Below are 14814 nucleotides of genomic sequence, written 5' to 3'. Positions count from 1 at the left end.
ATTTGGTTAGACTTCTTATCCATAACAGCCAAACACTAGCTGAAATGTGTAGTATTAGCTATATGAATCTTTATCATATTAATCACCATAACATGGTGTTTTTTCTAAATGATTGCTATTTGGTCATAAATCTGCCACAACTTGTGTTCTATGAGCACTCTGTAATAGAATCTTCAGAAAGGATTTCTTCCTATGAATTTATGACTAAGCTTTCACCTTGTAATAAATCCAATCTGCTCCTGATTAGTACAGTTTGCACTGCAACAGAATTGATACTTGTCCCCTACAATGCTTCATTTCAAAAGTTGCAAGAAGTAAAACTTGATTTTGAAACTCTCCATTCTGATATGCAACTCTGCCTAAATGGGCACAGAAAAAATGGAAGCAACCATGTGACAGAGGTCTTTTCATGGCTGTTAGCAATGCATGAGGAACAGGAATCGTCCTTGGAGCCAACAAAAATCACAATCTGCATAAACTCTTGGTATGCTACAAATATTCGTTTGAATGACTAAAGCTGCCCAATAAATGACAATCTCCTGACCTGGTCTTTTTGGCCAGAACGAGGAACTATCCAATGTCTGTGGGGCAGTGCATAACAGCCTGAATGACTATCAGAGAAAAAAAATAAATCAGACAGGTGAGAAAACCTCGGCCATTTGCTACGGTTTTTCCTAGAACTGCCTAGCCACAAGCCTCCCACACCACTACCCTAAACAGCGGCCTCCTTCATGACACTTGGTAAACACTGTGATCGTACATGCCAGCCCAATCGTTCTCTATTGTCTATAGTCAGCTTTAAACATATCTAAACCCAAGAATAAAATGTGTTTATTGCCATTTACCAGCCCTTAAATGTGATGGTCGCATAAAACTTTCTTTTCTGACTTTTTCCATTTATTTCCACCTGATGATCCTGCCAATAACACACTTCCAGTCTTAAGGTGCCCATACACCTGCCGATTATCAAACGATAATCGCGTGAAATCCCGCGATCGTACGATAATTGGCAGGTGTATGGAAGGCGTGCAACCGTTTCTACTGTACGGTCGCACATCTTTTGTCTTACGAGCACGTTGGAAAACCAGCCGAAAATCGTAGGTTTTCGGCAGGTTTGTTGCGTGCTTGTAAGACAAATGCCGAACGGGCCGGTGTGTGCAAGCGCATACTGCCCGCTCGGCACTGCAGTCCTCGGAAGCCCTCCCGTCAGTGGGGAGGACTTGCGATGATCGCAAGTACGATCTGCCTGTCCAAGATGGTTAGATCGTACGATTTTTTTATTACCTTACAACCATCACAGACAAAAGTCGTGTGAAGGTTGTAAAGTGTATGGCCAGCTTTAGAGTGACAATGCTCACTCACCCTTTTTTGTATCTATAGAGGAGCAACTTTGCCATTTTAGGTCAGGAGTACAGAACTCCAACCCCTTCTCTTAAACTACAAAACATTCCTAAAATCTTTTCAAACTGTTTAAGATCTTAAAGGAACATTTTAAATTACAGGGAAATTGGGGGTTGCTAATAATGACCACCTGCTGGAAATTATTGTCTGGTTGTCTCTGGTTTCAAAACTTTCAGGTAATGACCTAGAAAAGGTACAGTGGGTATAGAAAAGAAATCACCCTCCTTTGAAATAATATTTTATTGATTTGCAGACTGAAATGAAGGACAGACACAGTTTTAGTTTTATCCAGCTGTAGTTACTCCTGTATTTACATCCAAGTGAAAGATATAACACCAACATGTCAGAAGAAAATTCAAAAACAGAATCACAGAGTTGGAAAAAGGATCACTCCCTCCTAAAAAATTACTTGTAAACTCAATCAGGTGTAGCTAATCACCTTCTCATTGGCACACAAAGCCAGTTGACTTTCAACTGTGATCATCTGTGGTCATTTTGATTATTAAATGTGATTATTTTAAAGGGGGGGTGATTCTTTTCTATACCCACTGTATGTCGCAAGTGGCATCAGAGTGAAGTCATAATGCCTGCTCCCCCATCAGAAATTTAGAAATGATTTTAATCAATCTGTATAACATCTAGGCAGCTAGAATTTTCAAAAGGAGGTCGGCAATGGCAGCCTACATATTGCCCATGACAAGATCCCTTTAAAGTTTCATTGTTCGAGTGTATTTATTTTCTACATGTAACTGAATATGCATCCAGCAATCCTACTGAAAGACACAGCAGGCCACCTCTTTAAACATTAGCAGCTAATAATAAGAACAATAAGAAGCTGTTCACCATATAAACACTTTAATTTTCGATAAAGCAATGGAAACATTTATTGTGTTTCGTGTAAAGGTTTTAAATCATCTCATGAGGTTAACTTGAATTTTTGATTTACTGGTTTTCTAATACAGCAAAAATGTATACCATGCAGAGAGGTACTTCTCCAACGTGCACAACTGATGAACAATTCATGAGCTTTAATCAAGGTACATGAAATAAATCCATAAGCCGTCCCTACAGACTTCTCTAAAATTAAACCACGCTAGAAACCGGAAATTCTAAAGCAATAAGGCAGGCATTAAAGGATACTTGTGCTGAAAGAAATATATAGACTGCTAGTACTAATCTCTCCTGAAATTGCTGGTTCCCAGGCTGTCATACTGACCGAATGGCTCACAGACACAGTCACAGACCCAGAAGAAGCATACAGAGCAGTCGTTTCAGTTGCTTTATACTTCATTAGTGACACAAATGTTGAGGTTATCAACATGTCTGACAGCCAACTACCGTATTCAGAAAGAGTTCTGCCATGGCAGCCTTTATAATTTTTCTTATTACAAGCTTTCTTTGGATATATTTACTTTCACATATCTCAATGTCAAGTTTTGCAAAAATAAAAAATCCTCAACAATTCAAATATGCAGGCTTTTGTTATGGTAGGTATCTTGTAGATAGTACATGCAAGCATAGCAATGTATTATTCAGCAAACCTAAGCAGGCAAAATATTCTGGCTAATGGCTGTAAATGAAAATGATCTGTAGCCCATGTTACAAACTATAGCCAGCAAATGCTATCAGTGGCTACCCAATGTATAATGATCTATATAAAGTGGGGTCAACTCTGTTGGTGGAGCGCAGGCAGCCTGCCCCTTTAGTATGATGCAGAGATTTGATGTTCAGAAACAAACGCATGCTATTGTTATCAGTACCTGCCAGAAATCCTGATGAGAGAGATGGGGAGGTGGGAAAGGTTAGAAAGAAGATAGAAAAACCAGGTAACATTGGGTTACATATACACAATGTAAAAGTAAACAGCAACATTTCCTAACATGACAAACGATGAGTGAAGGATAAGTTGGAAGGTTAAATTGCAGTTTGGTTAACTATAACACTCAGTATAATACAAAGCAATGGAATGTATATATAAAAATGGTCTCTAGCATTGACCTGCTGTAAAAAAATATAATTAGGAAATTGATAATCCAGCAAGAAACCTGTTGAATTAGTAGTCAGTGAATTACATTCGATTCACTTACCAGTCAGTATAATTAAAATATGAGGATTCATTTAGTAATTGGTACTGAAAATGGGTAAAACATCATACACATTAGAGCAGTAAAGTCTACAATAATGTACAAAGTGTAATGTACAGAAAATGTAGTTATTTGCTGTCCATGGAGTGATAGACAGTTTTATATTTTGTTCAAAAGATCTTATCATATTTTCAAATAATTCCTGTCAAGTTCAAACATAGTAGTCAATAGTCAACACACTCCTGCTTGTACATATAGTTCTATTGATAAAAGTTTTCTTGATGTTGATCTCATCTCTGCTTTCTAGGAGACAGGCAAGACACTCACATTACCTGCAGCAGCAGAAGGAGCACAAGGCAGTTGCAACTCCATGCACATTGGAAGCAAGTAGCTCATACTAGACCTGAATGCTGGGCTGTCTGGAGGAAAAACATACTTTACTGGCTGCTTCGATGAGTGAACAAACGATGAGTGATATGGTTATAATTGCATATGAGGAACATTAATGGTGACATTAATGGCTTGCAGGTGTTAAATAGGTCTGATTATTTACACGAGGGCTTATGAGAATAATCTTTTCCTGGGTTTACAGCATTATGCCCATTTTTCCTTACATCAACAGGGCCTCTACAATGGGTAGGCATGGCATGGACAAAAACAACAAGCCTACATATGTACAGCATAGTTATAAGTGCAAGGTAAATCTACACACAGGTGACTAGAACTCTAAAGTAATGAAGAAACCCATCTGGCTATATGAACTCACAATAAACTACAGTTGCTGATGTGTTTGATAAACCATTTAAATTTGCAGTCAAGCTAAACCTTGTGAATATTTTCCAAGAAATGACTAAGAAAAAAGGAAGCTCAGATATCACCAAACACCTCTTCACCACATTAGCATAATATGACAGAAAAAAGCTGTATTTGTCTTCCCAACAAAGTAGATCTTAATTAGCTGAGTGTTCTTCGATCACCTCTAGAGAAAAATTTTGAAATTACTTCAAATATAAGGGCCTAGCTTCCTAACGAAATGCAATTTCCTATACTGCAATAATCCTGTTTAATTTCTGACAGAACCCAGAGCCAGAAAGTAGGTTATTATAATTTATTGTCAAAGAGTGCCGGGAAAAGAAAATGTAGTTTCTATGTTCCATAGCTATGCCCTATCCATGCGTGGGCACAAAGACACTGCAGCACAGACTGCAGAAGCAAAATGTCAAAGCAGATTTAACATGGGTAATGGGCCACCGACAGAATCAATACCATTTCAACTTCCCTGCAGCTACATGAAGACAGATAGCTGGTTGTAGTTCAACATCGCTGACCAATGGGAAGACCTAATAATGCCAGATGAAGAGTTTATTGGAAAAACAATTAGCACTAATACAATTAATTATGCACACAGCTGGTCTTTGTGGTGGTTGCAAGGAGAAAAAAAAATTATATGCTTGAGGGTATACTGCATTTTGAAATAATTCTATTCCATCTAAAAGGGATATCATATTCAAAGAATATTCATACTAATAACAGTAAGCAAGTGTGCCAGATGGCATTGTCATCTATTTTGATTTACTTCAACCACCAAGTTAAAGTTATTACAGTCATAGTGTACTGTGTTTTGCTCATCAGCGAAAAGGCGTTATATGACAATGGCCCTTCTGTGTTCTCTTCAAAATCTTTAATACAAAATCACCTGCACTCCATACAGCGTACAGACCTTGTTGAAAGGTTGGTGCTCGAAGTGACAATACAGATGGCGCCATGTCAGATACAGTCCATAATAGAAGTCACCAGTGTAATGGATGTGGTTAAGTGACTATGATAGAAATGCCTATTTCAATATATATTATAATATATATATATGTTATTGCTCCTGTTCATATTAATTCTTAATCAAAATGGCTGCCTAGTTAGTTGCTCAACTTAGCACCCCTCCCCCATGAGAAGTAAGCAGTAGAAATAGAAACCAAGATGGCGCCTCCAGGAGAAACAACACCCAAGACGAGACGTCAGCATCCTGGAAGGTTACACTTTAACGAATCAGTCCAATTATAAACTAGAAAGCTATCGCAAACGCTATGTTTACATATACACTATCAGCTGCCTATATAAAACACAACAATGCAAAACAATAATAAAGAAGTATTTTTATTCTGACTCTGTGTCAGCGTGTTTTATTTCTTCACTGATAGTGTGCACACTTTCTACTGAATTTGGCCCAGGGACAGATATATGTCGGATTCTTGATGTCCGAGTCCTTAACACCAGCACTCAATGATATGTGCAAGAAGTAAAGCACTTTTTATTAAATTGTCACATTCATCATATAGCCAACATTTGGGGCCTTCTTCTGGGCGACATAGTGACAAAGTCTGGTGACTTCTATTATAGACTGTTCAAAATCTTGTTACGGATCAAACGGCACTTGCAACTTTAACAACTAACTCCCAGACCAAATATACTTATCTAAAGCTCAACATACAAGGCTTGAATTCGAACAGTTCTTGCCCTGTCAGCATGTTGTAGGTGCACATGTCCTGATGCAGACCCGGGGGTGGGGTGAAACATGTAGATGCCTTCCTGTGTTACCCTTACCACCCTGCCATGAGGTCTGGCTGAGATGAAAGCTTGGTGCTGTTTTTTATGCATAGACATGTGACACCTTCCCCATCCCAGTGTGGTGTATAGAAATGCGTGTGACTTGTAAGAGACCAACGAGGACTTAAAGGGGAGTATACTCTCTCACTTCTTATATATGGAGTAATTTTTTCTGGTTACCAAGTGCCATCCACAGAACTGAGATACAAATGTATTGGGTTGATAAAAGTAGCCAGAGTCTCTATGAAATCTGCAGTGCGGACATATGCTAAGTATTCTACAATCTATCACTTTCTGCAGCGGTTTATATTTACGAGTTCATGCACTTTTACAGTGGACAAGGCCATTTGTCTATATCATTATTTGGAAGTCGGATCTATCAACATTTGTATTTTAATTACCCAGAAATAAGCTCTTCTGAAGGGACTGTGCACAATTTCCTATATTTCCATTCAAAGTGGAGCCTAATGTCTTGTATTTTATTATCTGGGAGTTGCATCCATGTCTATTTGGATTACACAGGAATAGCTCCCCTTGAAGGAATACATCTGCATATGCAACTTTCGAGTTTAAGGTGGAACATTTACCTGTTATCTGGGGCATTCAATTAAATTGTCATAATTTACCTCATTTATGACTTCTTGATAATTTTGGATACATTTTCAAGTTCTTAGGAAAACGTAAATTAGTATTATTAATATTCACCATTACCCTACAGCTCTTGATAAATATTGTATATGTATTTATTGCTGATTCATTTTGAATGCACTATAATGCACAGCTTGAGCGGGTGATAGGAAGGGATTGGTCGCTTGGGTGGATTTTTTTGGACACCATTGTCAGTTCTATAGTGGTGTGAATGGATGTATATGCATCGTTTAAATAATTTACAAAAAAAGGTTTATATATTTTGTTGGGAGGTATGCAGCTTGTGGTGTCTTTGGTCACAGTTTTCTTTGTCTACATATATGCCCTGTCAGCAGCAGACAAACTACACACTAATATAACTATATATAAAAAGTACATTAGCGCATTATTTCCCAGGAAACTGGATGCATTCATTAGGAATATTACAAACTTCACAGACGTATCCCTTCTACTGAACAAGGAAAAGCTTCTTAATGCTGAAAGTGGAGACTTGTTTAGGGAAGTATGAAGGTCAATTAGAGCCCTTCTTCTTCAAGGATCAGTATTAGTTTTTTTTCCATAACATTTAACAGTGGAAACACCCTTGTAATCACCTATTCCAGGTTTGTTCGATAGCAATCCTAACTGGGATTTGTAGCAAGGCAATTATTCCAAATGAAATGTCATTTACGCTTCAAAATGGAGTTAATAACCAAAGAATAATTCCCTTCAGTATGACATAGAATTGAATAATACCTTTTTGGGAAACAGGAAACTGAATATATTAAACAGTCAATATTATAAAGCCTTTATTTGCCACTTATTTTATCTAAAGATTTGCATTCTCAGGATGACATAATTAAAGCATTTATAACCTAAAAACAGGTAATTAGTAGGACATTTAAATTCTGCGGCGCGCTCAGTATATCGTGGGCAATAGCCCGCGATACACTGAGCTTTGGGTCACAGGAGGAGGTTAGTATATGTCCTCCCGTGACCCTAAAGAGAACTATGGGGAAAAACACTTACCCCGTAGTTCTTTTAATGGAGGAGCACCAAGGGCATATTTATAAAGCAGTGAATTTAACTTTCAGAAAACATTCACTGGTGGTTAATCAATGATCTGAATACTGAAAAATGGCCTGGCCAGGAAGGGGATCTAAACACCTGGTCTTCAAGCGGTTAATTAACATGCACCTGGAAGATTCAACTTTAGAGAATGTCTGGTGAATGTCAGATTAACAGCTTTATAAATATACCCTCCCCCCTGTTCTACAATATGGGACAGCATTTATTGGTCATTTGCAATCAATATGTAGCTTAAATCAAGAAGGAAGTAGTCAGACAGATTGGATTTTTTTTCTTTTTGAGCTTTAACAGTATAGAAAAAATGGAAGGAAACTCTGAAGAGTTTCAAAATCAAGTGACCGCTTTAAAGTCCTGTTCAGAATTTTTAGTAAATGAGGGGGGAAAAAGCAACAAACAAATGTGTGGAACTATCCAAAGAAAATGATCTAAAATATGGCTAAACCTTAAAACTGAACTCCAGGCATAAAAATACAGTATTTGTCTTAATACGAGAGTCATGTGTATTGTTAGTTGAATCTTTGTGTATTTCCTCAAAATATGTGCAGTAATCCAGCATAAAAAGAGCTCATGCACTTTAACTGAGCAGGAGTTTCTGCTAAAGTCCAGTTGATGCCACCCAGTGCTTTTCAGCATAAATATAAGCGCTGGGTATAAATAGAATACTCTTCATTAAGAGAGAATTGCTTGACAGTGACATTTTCAACAGAATCTAGACACACAATTTAAAAATAATTATTTATAATACAATCTTTGTTCAGAAGTTTATTTTCATCAGCAATGGTGAAATTGTTAAAATATTTATTAGAAAACCAGCATTTAAAATTCCAAAAGGGATATGTTAGCTCTTAACATAAATTGTTTATCCCAGAACTACTACTCCTTAAGCTTAGTTTTCAATGTATTTTGGACAACAGGTTTGACATAATACACAAATGAAGAAAAGGTTTGAACAGGCAAGTTCAGTACTATTCTGTAACGCATTCTGATAAAAGAGATGCAGCTCACATTTCTAATAAGAAACCTGAGGTTCTCCTGCTAGCTCAGGGGAGGAGAAGCATGTACATGTTAATGAGGACTGTAGCAGTCTATAGCGCTACTTCAAGGACAATCTCTGCATGGTACTGCAGAGTCAGATGTGGGTTAGAGATTTCACAGCTCAAATTTGCTTCAAAGTCTTTGGGAAAAAAAGCTGAAGATCAATTCAACTTTCCTAGGGCAACCAGATCCATTTCCACCAGCAGCCTAGTAGACAACCTTGAGGCAAGGTGCCTGCCATTTAGGTGACTAATACCTAGGAAAGAATGTGTTGTGACATTCTATTAAAAATAACTTAGCAAATGAAGATTTTAGAAAATACTTTGCTTCGAGTTTGATGCAGAAAAAAAATGCCTAAGACATAATTCTTGAATATAGCAAACTGTTTCAATCCTCAGTACATTTCACTTCAGTGACTGTTGTCTTCAAAACTATATTGTGTCAATATAAATTTGAAGAAATAGAGATCTGTTTTATATAAGATAGTACAACATAATTACTATGTTGCAAACAAACTAGAATTCCACAAATACCAGGCCATGGCATGACGGGGGGTGGGGGGATTATTTAAAACTGTCCGTACAAAAAAAAGTCTGTGGTTGGGTACAGGAAAAATAACGTATGAATTGCTTTTTTTTAATCATTAAACTCATATAGTTGTATTTATCTATATCCTCTTATGGTCATGGGACATGGACAAGGGTGCTGTGCTTATCTCTGGGAAGAAATTTAGAACAGTGAAGTATCTGATGATGATTTCCCACACAATGACCATTGAATATTCATTCCACAGTGTGCATTTCCTGCTCTACATTCAGTTGTGACACGAACAGCCCAAACCCAATGTAATTGTAGTTATCAAATGATGCATGTCTGTGGCACTGGTTGGCAACCATGCATATTTTGGAGCCAAACGTATAGCTTTCAACTCACTGAAAAGGTTCCAGACCTCCTGCTTTCCAGCTCCGTCATCAACTCCTCCCATGCTCGCCTCCAGGACTTCACTAGAGTGTCTCCCATTCTATGGAACTCTCTACCCCAACCTGTCCGTCTATATCCCACACTGACTGCTTTTAGGCGATCCCTTAAGACTCATCTCTTCAGGGAAGCCTATCCCACCTCAACCTAACCACTGAACAATCACTTTCTCAAACAATCATCCCCGCGCAGCTACCTCCTCATGTATCACTTGCCCCTCCCTTTTAGATTGTAAGCCCTCACGGGCAGGGCCCTCCTTACCATCTTGTCTTAAATTGTATTGTGACTGTAATGTCTTCCTTATATTGTAAAGCGCTGTGCAAACTATTGGCGCTATATAAATCCTGTATAATAATAATAATAAGTATGCAAGTATTTGTCATTTTGCAAAGTAGACTAAGGACTGGTCAAATATGGACTACTTTGATGCAGTTTATTTGCTTGAGCATGTATTTCATATTTCATTAAGAATCTCTGATATAGAAAAAAAAAGTACATAAGAGTTTATAGAAGTGCAAAGGATTAATTTAAACTCTCAACTTTGTATGTGCATGCCACAACGAGGAATAGTACAACTCCTAGATAAGTATGTTTTAAATGTAATTATTATATATCTCACTGTTGATGCTCTCAAGTGATCAGCGCAGAACTGCATAACAGAAATGCCGTACTGTGGCCTTGAAGCCTCCATGTATATTTGCAAACATATGCAAGTGTGACAAGTTTTTAAAGTAGATAAAGTGTCCCCTTAGGTGCTTGAGACATGTGCTGGGGAAATTAATGCTTTGTTCAATTTGGGCATTGAGTGAATGTCCTCCCATGTGCACTACCCATGTTCTTTTCACACTGATAGCAGCTGACATTTTGTTCTTTTTACAAGTTGGATCATACTAGCTATGGGAACAATGACTGTATTATTTCTTCAGTGATCAGGTCATACAGATTTAAAATTGCAACAGTCCTGGAACCATTTATGTGGATTTTGCTATACTTTAACTGTAGTATATACACATCGCCAGCCATAGATAAAAGTGTGAATGTGTATGTGCTCAATGTTTAGGGGAAAAGATCTATAGATCTTAGAATTTAATGTTTATATGACCATCATATTCTGTCTATAAGAAATTTAAGTAGCACTGTTTGCATTTACAAACAGTAGACATGTGTATTCAAATCCAAATCAAAGGCTTTATTTTCTTAGGCAGATCTGAAGGAGATGCACAAACATTTATTTGCCAGCTAACCAAACATGGTTTGGAAAAGAGTCAATTGAAGTGCTGAAAGTAATGCATCAAAACCTTAACTGGGTAAAGTTAGAATATCAAAAAGTCAAGCAGTAACAGCAAAGGGAGGGAATCAATTTTAAGAGCCAAGAGTACAATGCTACCAAACCCAAAGTAACAAAATATGTTGTCCTTTTTAAAAAGGAAAGGAGAAGTAAATCAGGGTACTGATAAATTGAATCTGGTTGGAGGTGAACAAAAGATGAAAGAAATAATAATACAAACACTTCCCAGGTGCAACATTTCAGAGAACATTCACGGGAAAATCCAATCAAGTAGTGTATAAATAGAAATCTTCATTTTTCAAGACAATTACAATAATGTATAGGAAAACAAGAAAAACTGCCATTCAGCACTTGCATTCATATATATATCTATGTAGATATATAGATATATTTTTAAAAACACATTTACTCGCCCAAATGCTCCGATGCCTAGCCCGATACATGAGCTTCTGGTATCAGGAAGCCAGGCCGCCAGCCATTACACACTGCCCAGCTTCCTGTTTGGCCGGGAAGCCATCTCCAAGCTTCCTCGTCACGTCGTGCAATGACGCGTTGCCTGGCTTCCTGATTGGCTAGCTTCTCGACCAATCAGGAAGCTGGGCAACATGACATTACACGGCGCCCGGCTTCCTGATTCACCAGAAAGCCGGCCCCATGCTTCCTTATCACCTGGTGACGAGGGAGCATGGAGACGGCTTCCCTGCTGATCGGGAAGCTGGGTGGCAAGTCTTTACCCGCTGCCCGGCTAATCAGGAAGCCAGCTGGCGAGTCATTACACGCCGCCTGGTTTCCCTAATGGGACTTTGGTATTCGGTATCGGCGAGTAGCAAAAAAAATATAGTTTCTACACCGAAAAAATGGTATCTGTGCATCCCTACTTTACACTTGTGATATGAATATTAAAGGAGAGCTATGAGGTGAGTGATTTACACTAATCCTCATAATTAGAGCCGACGTGTGACATTGCAACTGTCACACGTTGACTCTAGTGATCGGGAAGCGAGCGAACACATACAGTCGCTCGCTCACTTCCCGATCATCTCAATGCAGAGAGACTGCCACTGCTCCCCGCAGGGATTCCCCCCTTCCCCTCTCCGATCCTCCAGTGCTGACTGGAGGAACAGATGAGCAGGGGATGGGCACAGCTGGCTCAAGATAGGCAGAGCCTGCCCTCAATTAGCTCAATTTGTTTAATAAAAAAATTATAAGAAGATCTATTGCGGAGGAGGCTATTAATGATAGGAGACAGACATACCCCATTCTAAAATTATTCCACATTAAAATTGTATTTCACCCCTTGTGTTTTGTGACCTATAACTCCCAACGTAAACTGAAATCCCAGAAATATGATACACCCTATAAATCTGGACAAATATAAGAATGTATTATGAATGACTTTTCTGTTAGCTACACTAATTATGTACAAATTATTATTGCCAAAACTGTGAAAAATTTGTATTTTTTAGAAGCAAAATAAGAATTTATATATGTATATGTCACATCAACTTAAACCCAATTTTGTTCTTTAAAAATATTATGTAGGTGTAATGATGAGAAAGATTAAAATTATGGTTAAACACATAGCAAAAATGGCAAAATTGCGAAAACATTTTCTGAAGATGTCATTAAGGGCTGAATCCAGGCTCTTTTCAAGTATCTAGTTTGTTCATAAGTAAAAGGGCCACAATGAACACTCACAGGCACTAATAACTATTTACATAATTTATGTCTAGTTATTATTATACAAGTTCTCCTGAGCCAACAGTTTGTGCAGTTAACATACAATTCTATTGAAGAAGATGATGTACAGTTTTTAGAAAGCAGCGGGATAGGCTTCCCTGAAGGGATGAGCTTTCAGGGATTGCCTAAAGGCACGCAGAGTGGGAGATGGCCAGATAGACTGGGGTAGGGAGCTCCAGAGGATTGAAGAAGCTCTGAAGAAGTCCCTAAGGCGAGCATCAGAGACGGTAGTGAGGGGGCTAGAAAGCAGGAGATCTTGAGACAGGGCAGAGGGGATGGTCTGGGTGATATTTTGAGACAAGGTTGGTGATGTTGCCGGGGGGCAGAGTTGTTACTAAGAAATACAAAATCTATTCATAAAATGCTAAATTACAAATGCATACGACCCTAAAAGCATGTTTCTAGGCTAACAAATAAAAGAGGTATGGCATCACCAAAGATACTGATGAAAGAAGAATAAAAGCCTTTGAAAGAACTGTTTATGTAATTAGCACAACTTCTTAAATGCAGAGCATAGATGATGGAACAGTTTAATAGAGAACACAATTTGTCTTTCCAAATTAATAAAGAGCTTTCAGTAGTATGTCATCAGTTTTTATCTACGCTGTATCCTTGTTAGTTGATTAATATTATTTCATGTAACACACCGCAGGGACAAATAATTCACAAGATGTGCAGTTTAATCATTTCCTGACTACAACATTCATACAGTAGAATGTTAATATAGTTCCAAGTCAAAAATTCTACTTTGTAATACTAATACTAACACTTAAAAGATGTATATGAGCAAATATGTTCGGGAATTCATGTACACTATAAAAAGGGATAGAAATGTTAATACCTATTTTGATCTGAAAAGGAGAGCTGAAACGCGAGTCAAAATGCCCTTCAATTTTCCTGCTTCTGTCATCCCTGGTAATGTATAGTCCACTGAAGCCCTTTTATTGTAGCATCATTAGTTCCTACGTCTCAACTCTATGTACAATAATGAAAGGGTTCTCTTCTTATATATCCATGTAGCCTCATGGAATAGTTTCTCCTCACAGTTTCATATATCATCATAAAAGAGTTCTTCCCTCACATTTTCATGCAGCATCATGGAAGAGTTTCTCCCACACATCTCCATTTAGCATCATGGAAGAGTTTGCTCCACGTAGGAATCATGATGGAAATCCTACATTACATCTCCATGTAGCACCAAGAAAGAGTTTCTACATCACAAGCAGCAACATGGAAGAGTTCCAATGTCAAACTTCCTTCTAGCATCACTGAAGAGTTCCTACCTCACACCTCCATGAAATATCATTGAAGAGTTCCTTCCACACCCCTCCATGAAGCATCATGAAAATGTAAATCTCCCATCTTCATGCAGGATTAAAAAAGAAATCCAAGTTCGCACCTCCCATGCAAACAAGTTTTTTTTTTTTGGGGGGGGGCCAAAATAGCTGCAGGTAAAACTTGTACTGTCAATCATTAATTTAATCATGGCAGTGGTCTATGGGTACCATCATATTTATAAGAAAGGAGAAGCCCAGAAATGAAAGGAGTTGGAAGCCTGAAAAAAAGCAGCATGTGCCTACTCCCCCAGTTATGAACTTAATGTTCATCCCCCTGTTGAGCTATTAAAGTGATATTAAAAAGGCAAACAATTGTTTCCCTCCCCCACATGTAAATGTTAGCACTTACCTTAAATGATGTCTCTTATTCTGGTCTTCCTCTTCTTTCCCCATGTTTTCATGTGTCCCTCCAGCGGTGCGATGTCACTCCGATCCAGCGGTGTCCGCAGGCGGGTGCACGCGTCCATAGACTTACCTTGCGTCTCTGCTCGTCTCCCGGCCGAGAATCGGAACTGCGCATGGGCCTGCCCCAAGATCCTTTGCGGCCGTACGAGCAGTTCCTGATTCTCGGCGCTGGAGCGAGCAGCGATAACGAGGTAAGTTTAAAATGATTTCAAGCAGTTTTTTTTTTTTT

General features: G+C 38.3%; 1 protein-coding gene across 4 annotated transcripts in view; it reads right to left on the bottom strand.

Moving 5' to 3' along the window:
• Positions 1 to 14814, bottom strand: part of MICU1 (mitochondrial calcium uptake 1) — a 175228-nt gene that overhangs the window by 99196 nt on the left and 61218 nt on the right. For 2 of the 4 annotated variants that reach the window (XM_018562911.1, XM_018562912.1), the window contains exon 6: positions 3162 to 3173. The exons of the other annotated variants lie outside the window; for them this stretch is intronic. In XM_018562911.1, the coding sequence (XP_018418413.1) occupies positions 3162 to 3173 (12 nt within the window). The remainder of the gene's footprint in view (positions 1 to 3161; positions 3174 to 14814) is intronic. 4 annotated transcript variants of the gene reach the window in all.

Source organism: Nanorana parkeri, unplaced genomic scaffold (assembly GCF_000935625.1).
Source record: "Nanorana parkeri isolate BGI_ZX_2015 unplaced genomic scaffold, ASM93562v1 scaffold612, whole genome shotgun sequence".
NCBI classification, from domain to species: Eukaryota; Metazoa; Chordata; class Amphibia; order Anura; family Dicroglossidae; genus Nanorana; species Nanorana parkeri.
This window is presented reverse-complemented; position numbering and strand designations above follow the sequence as displayed.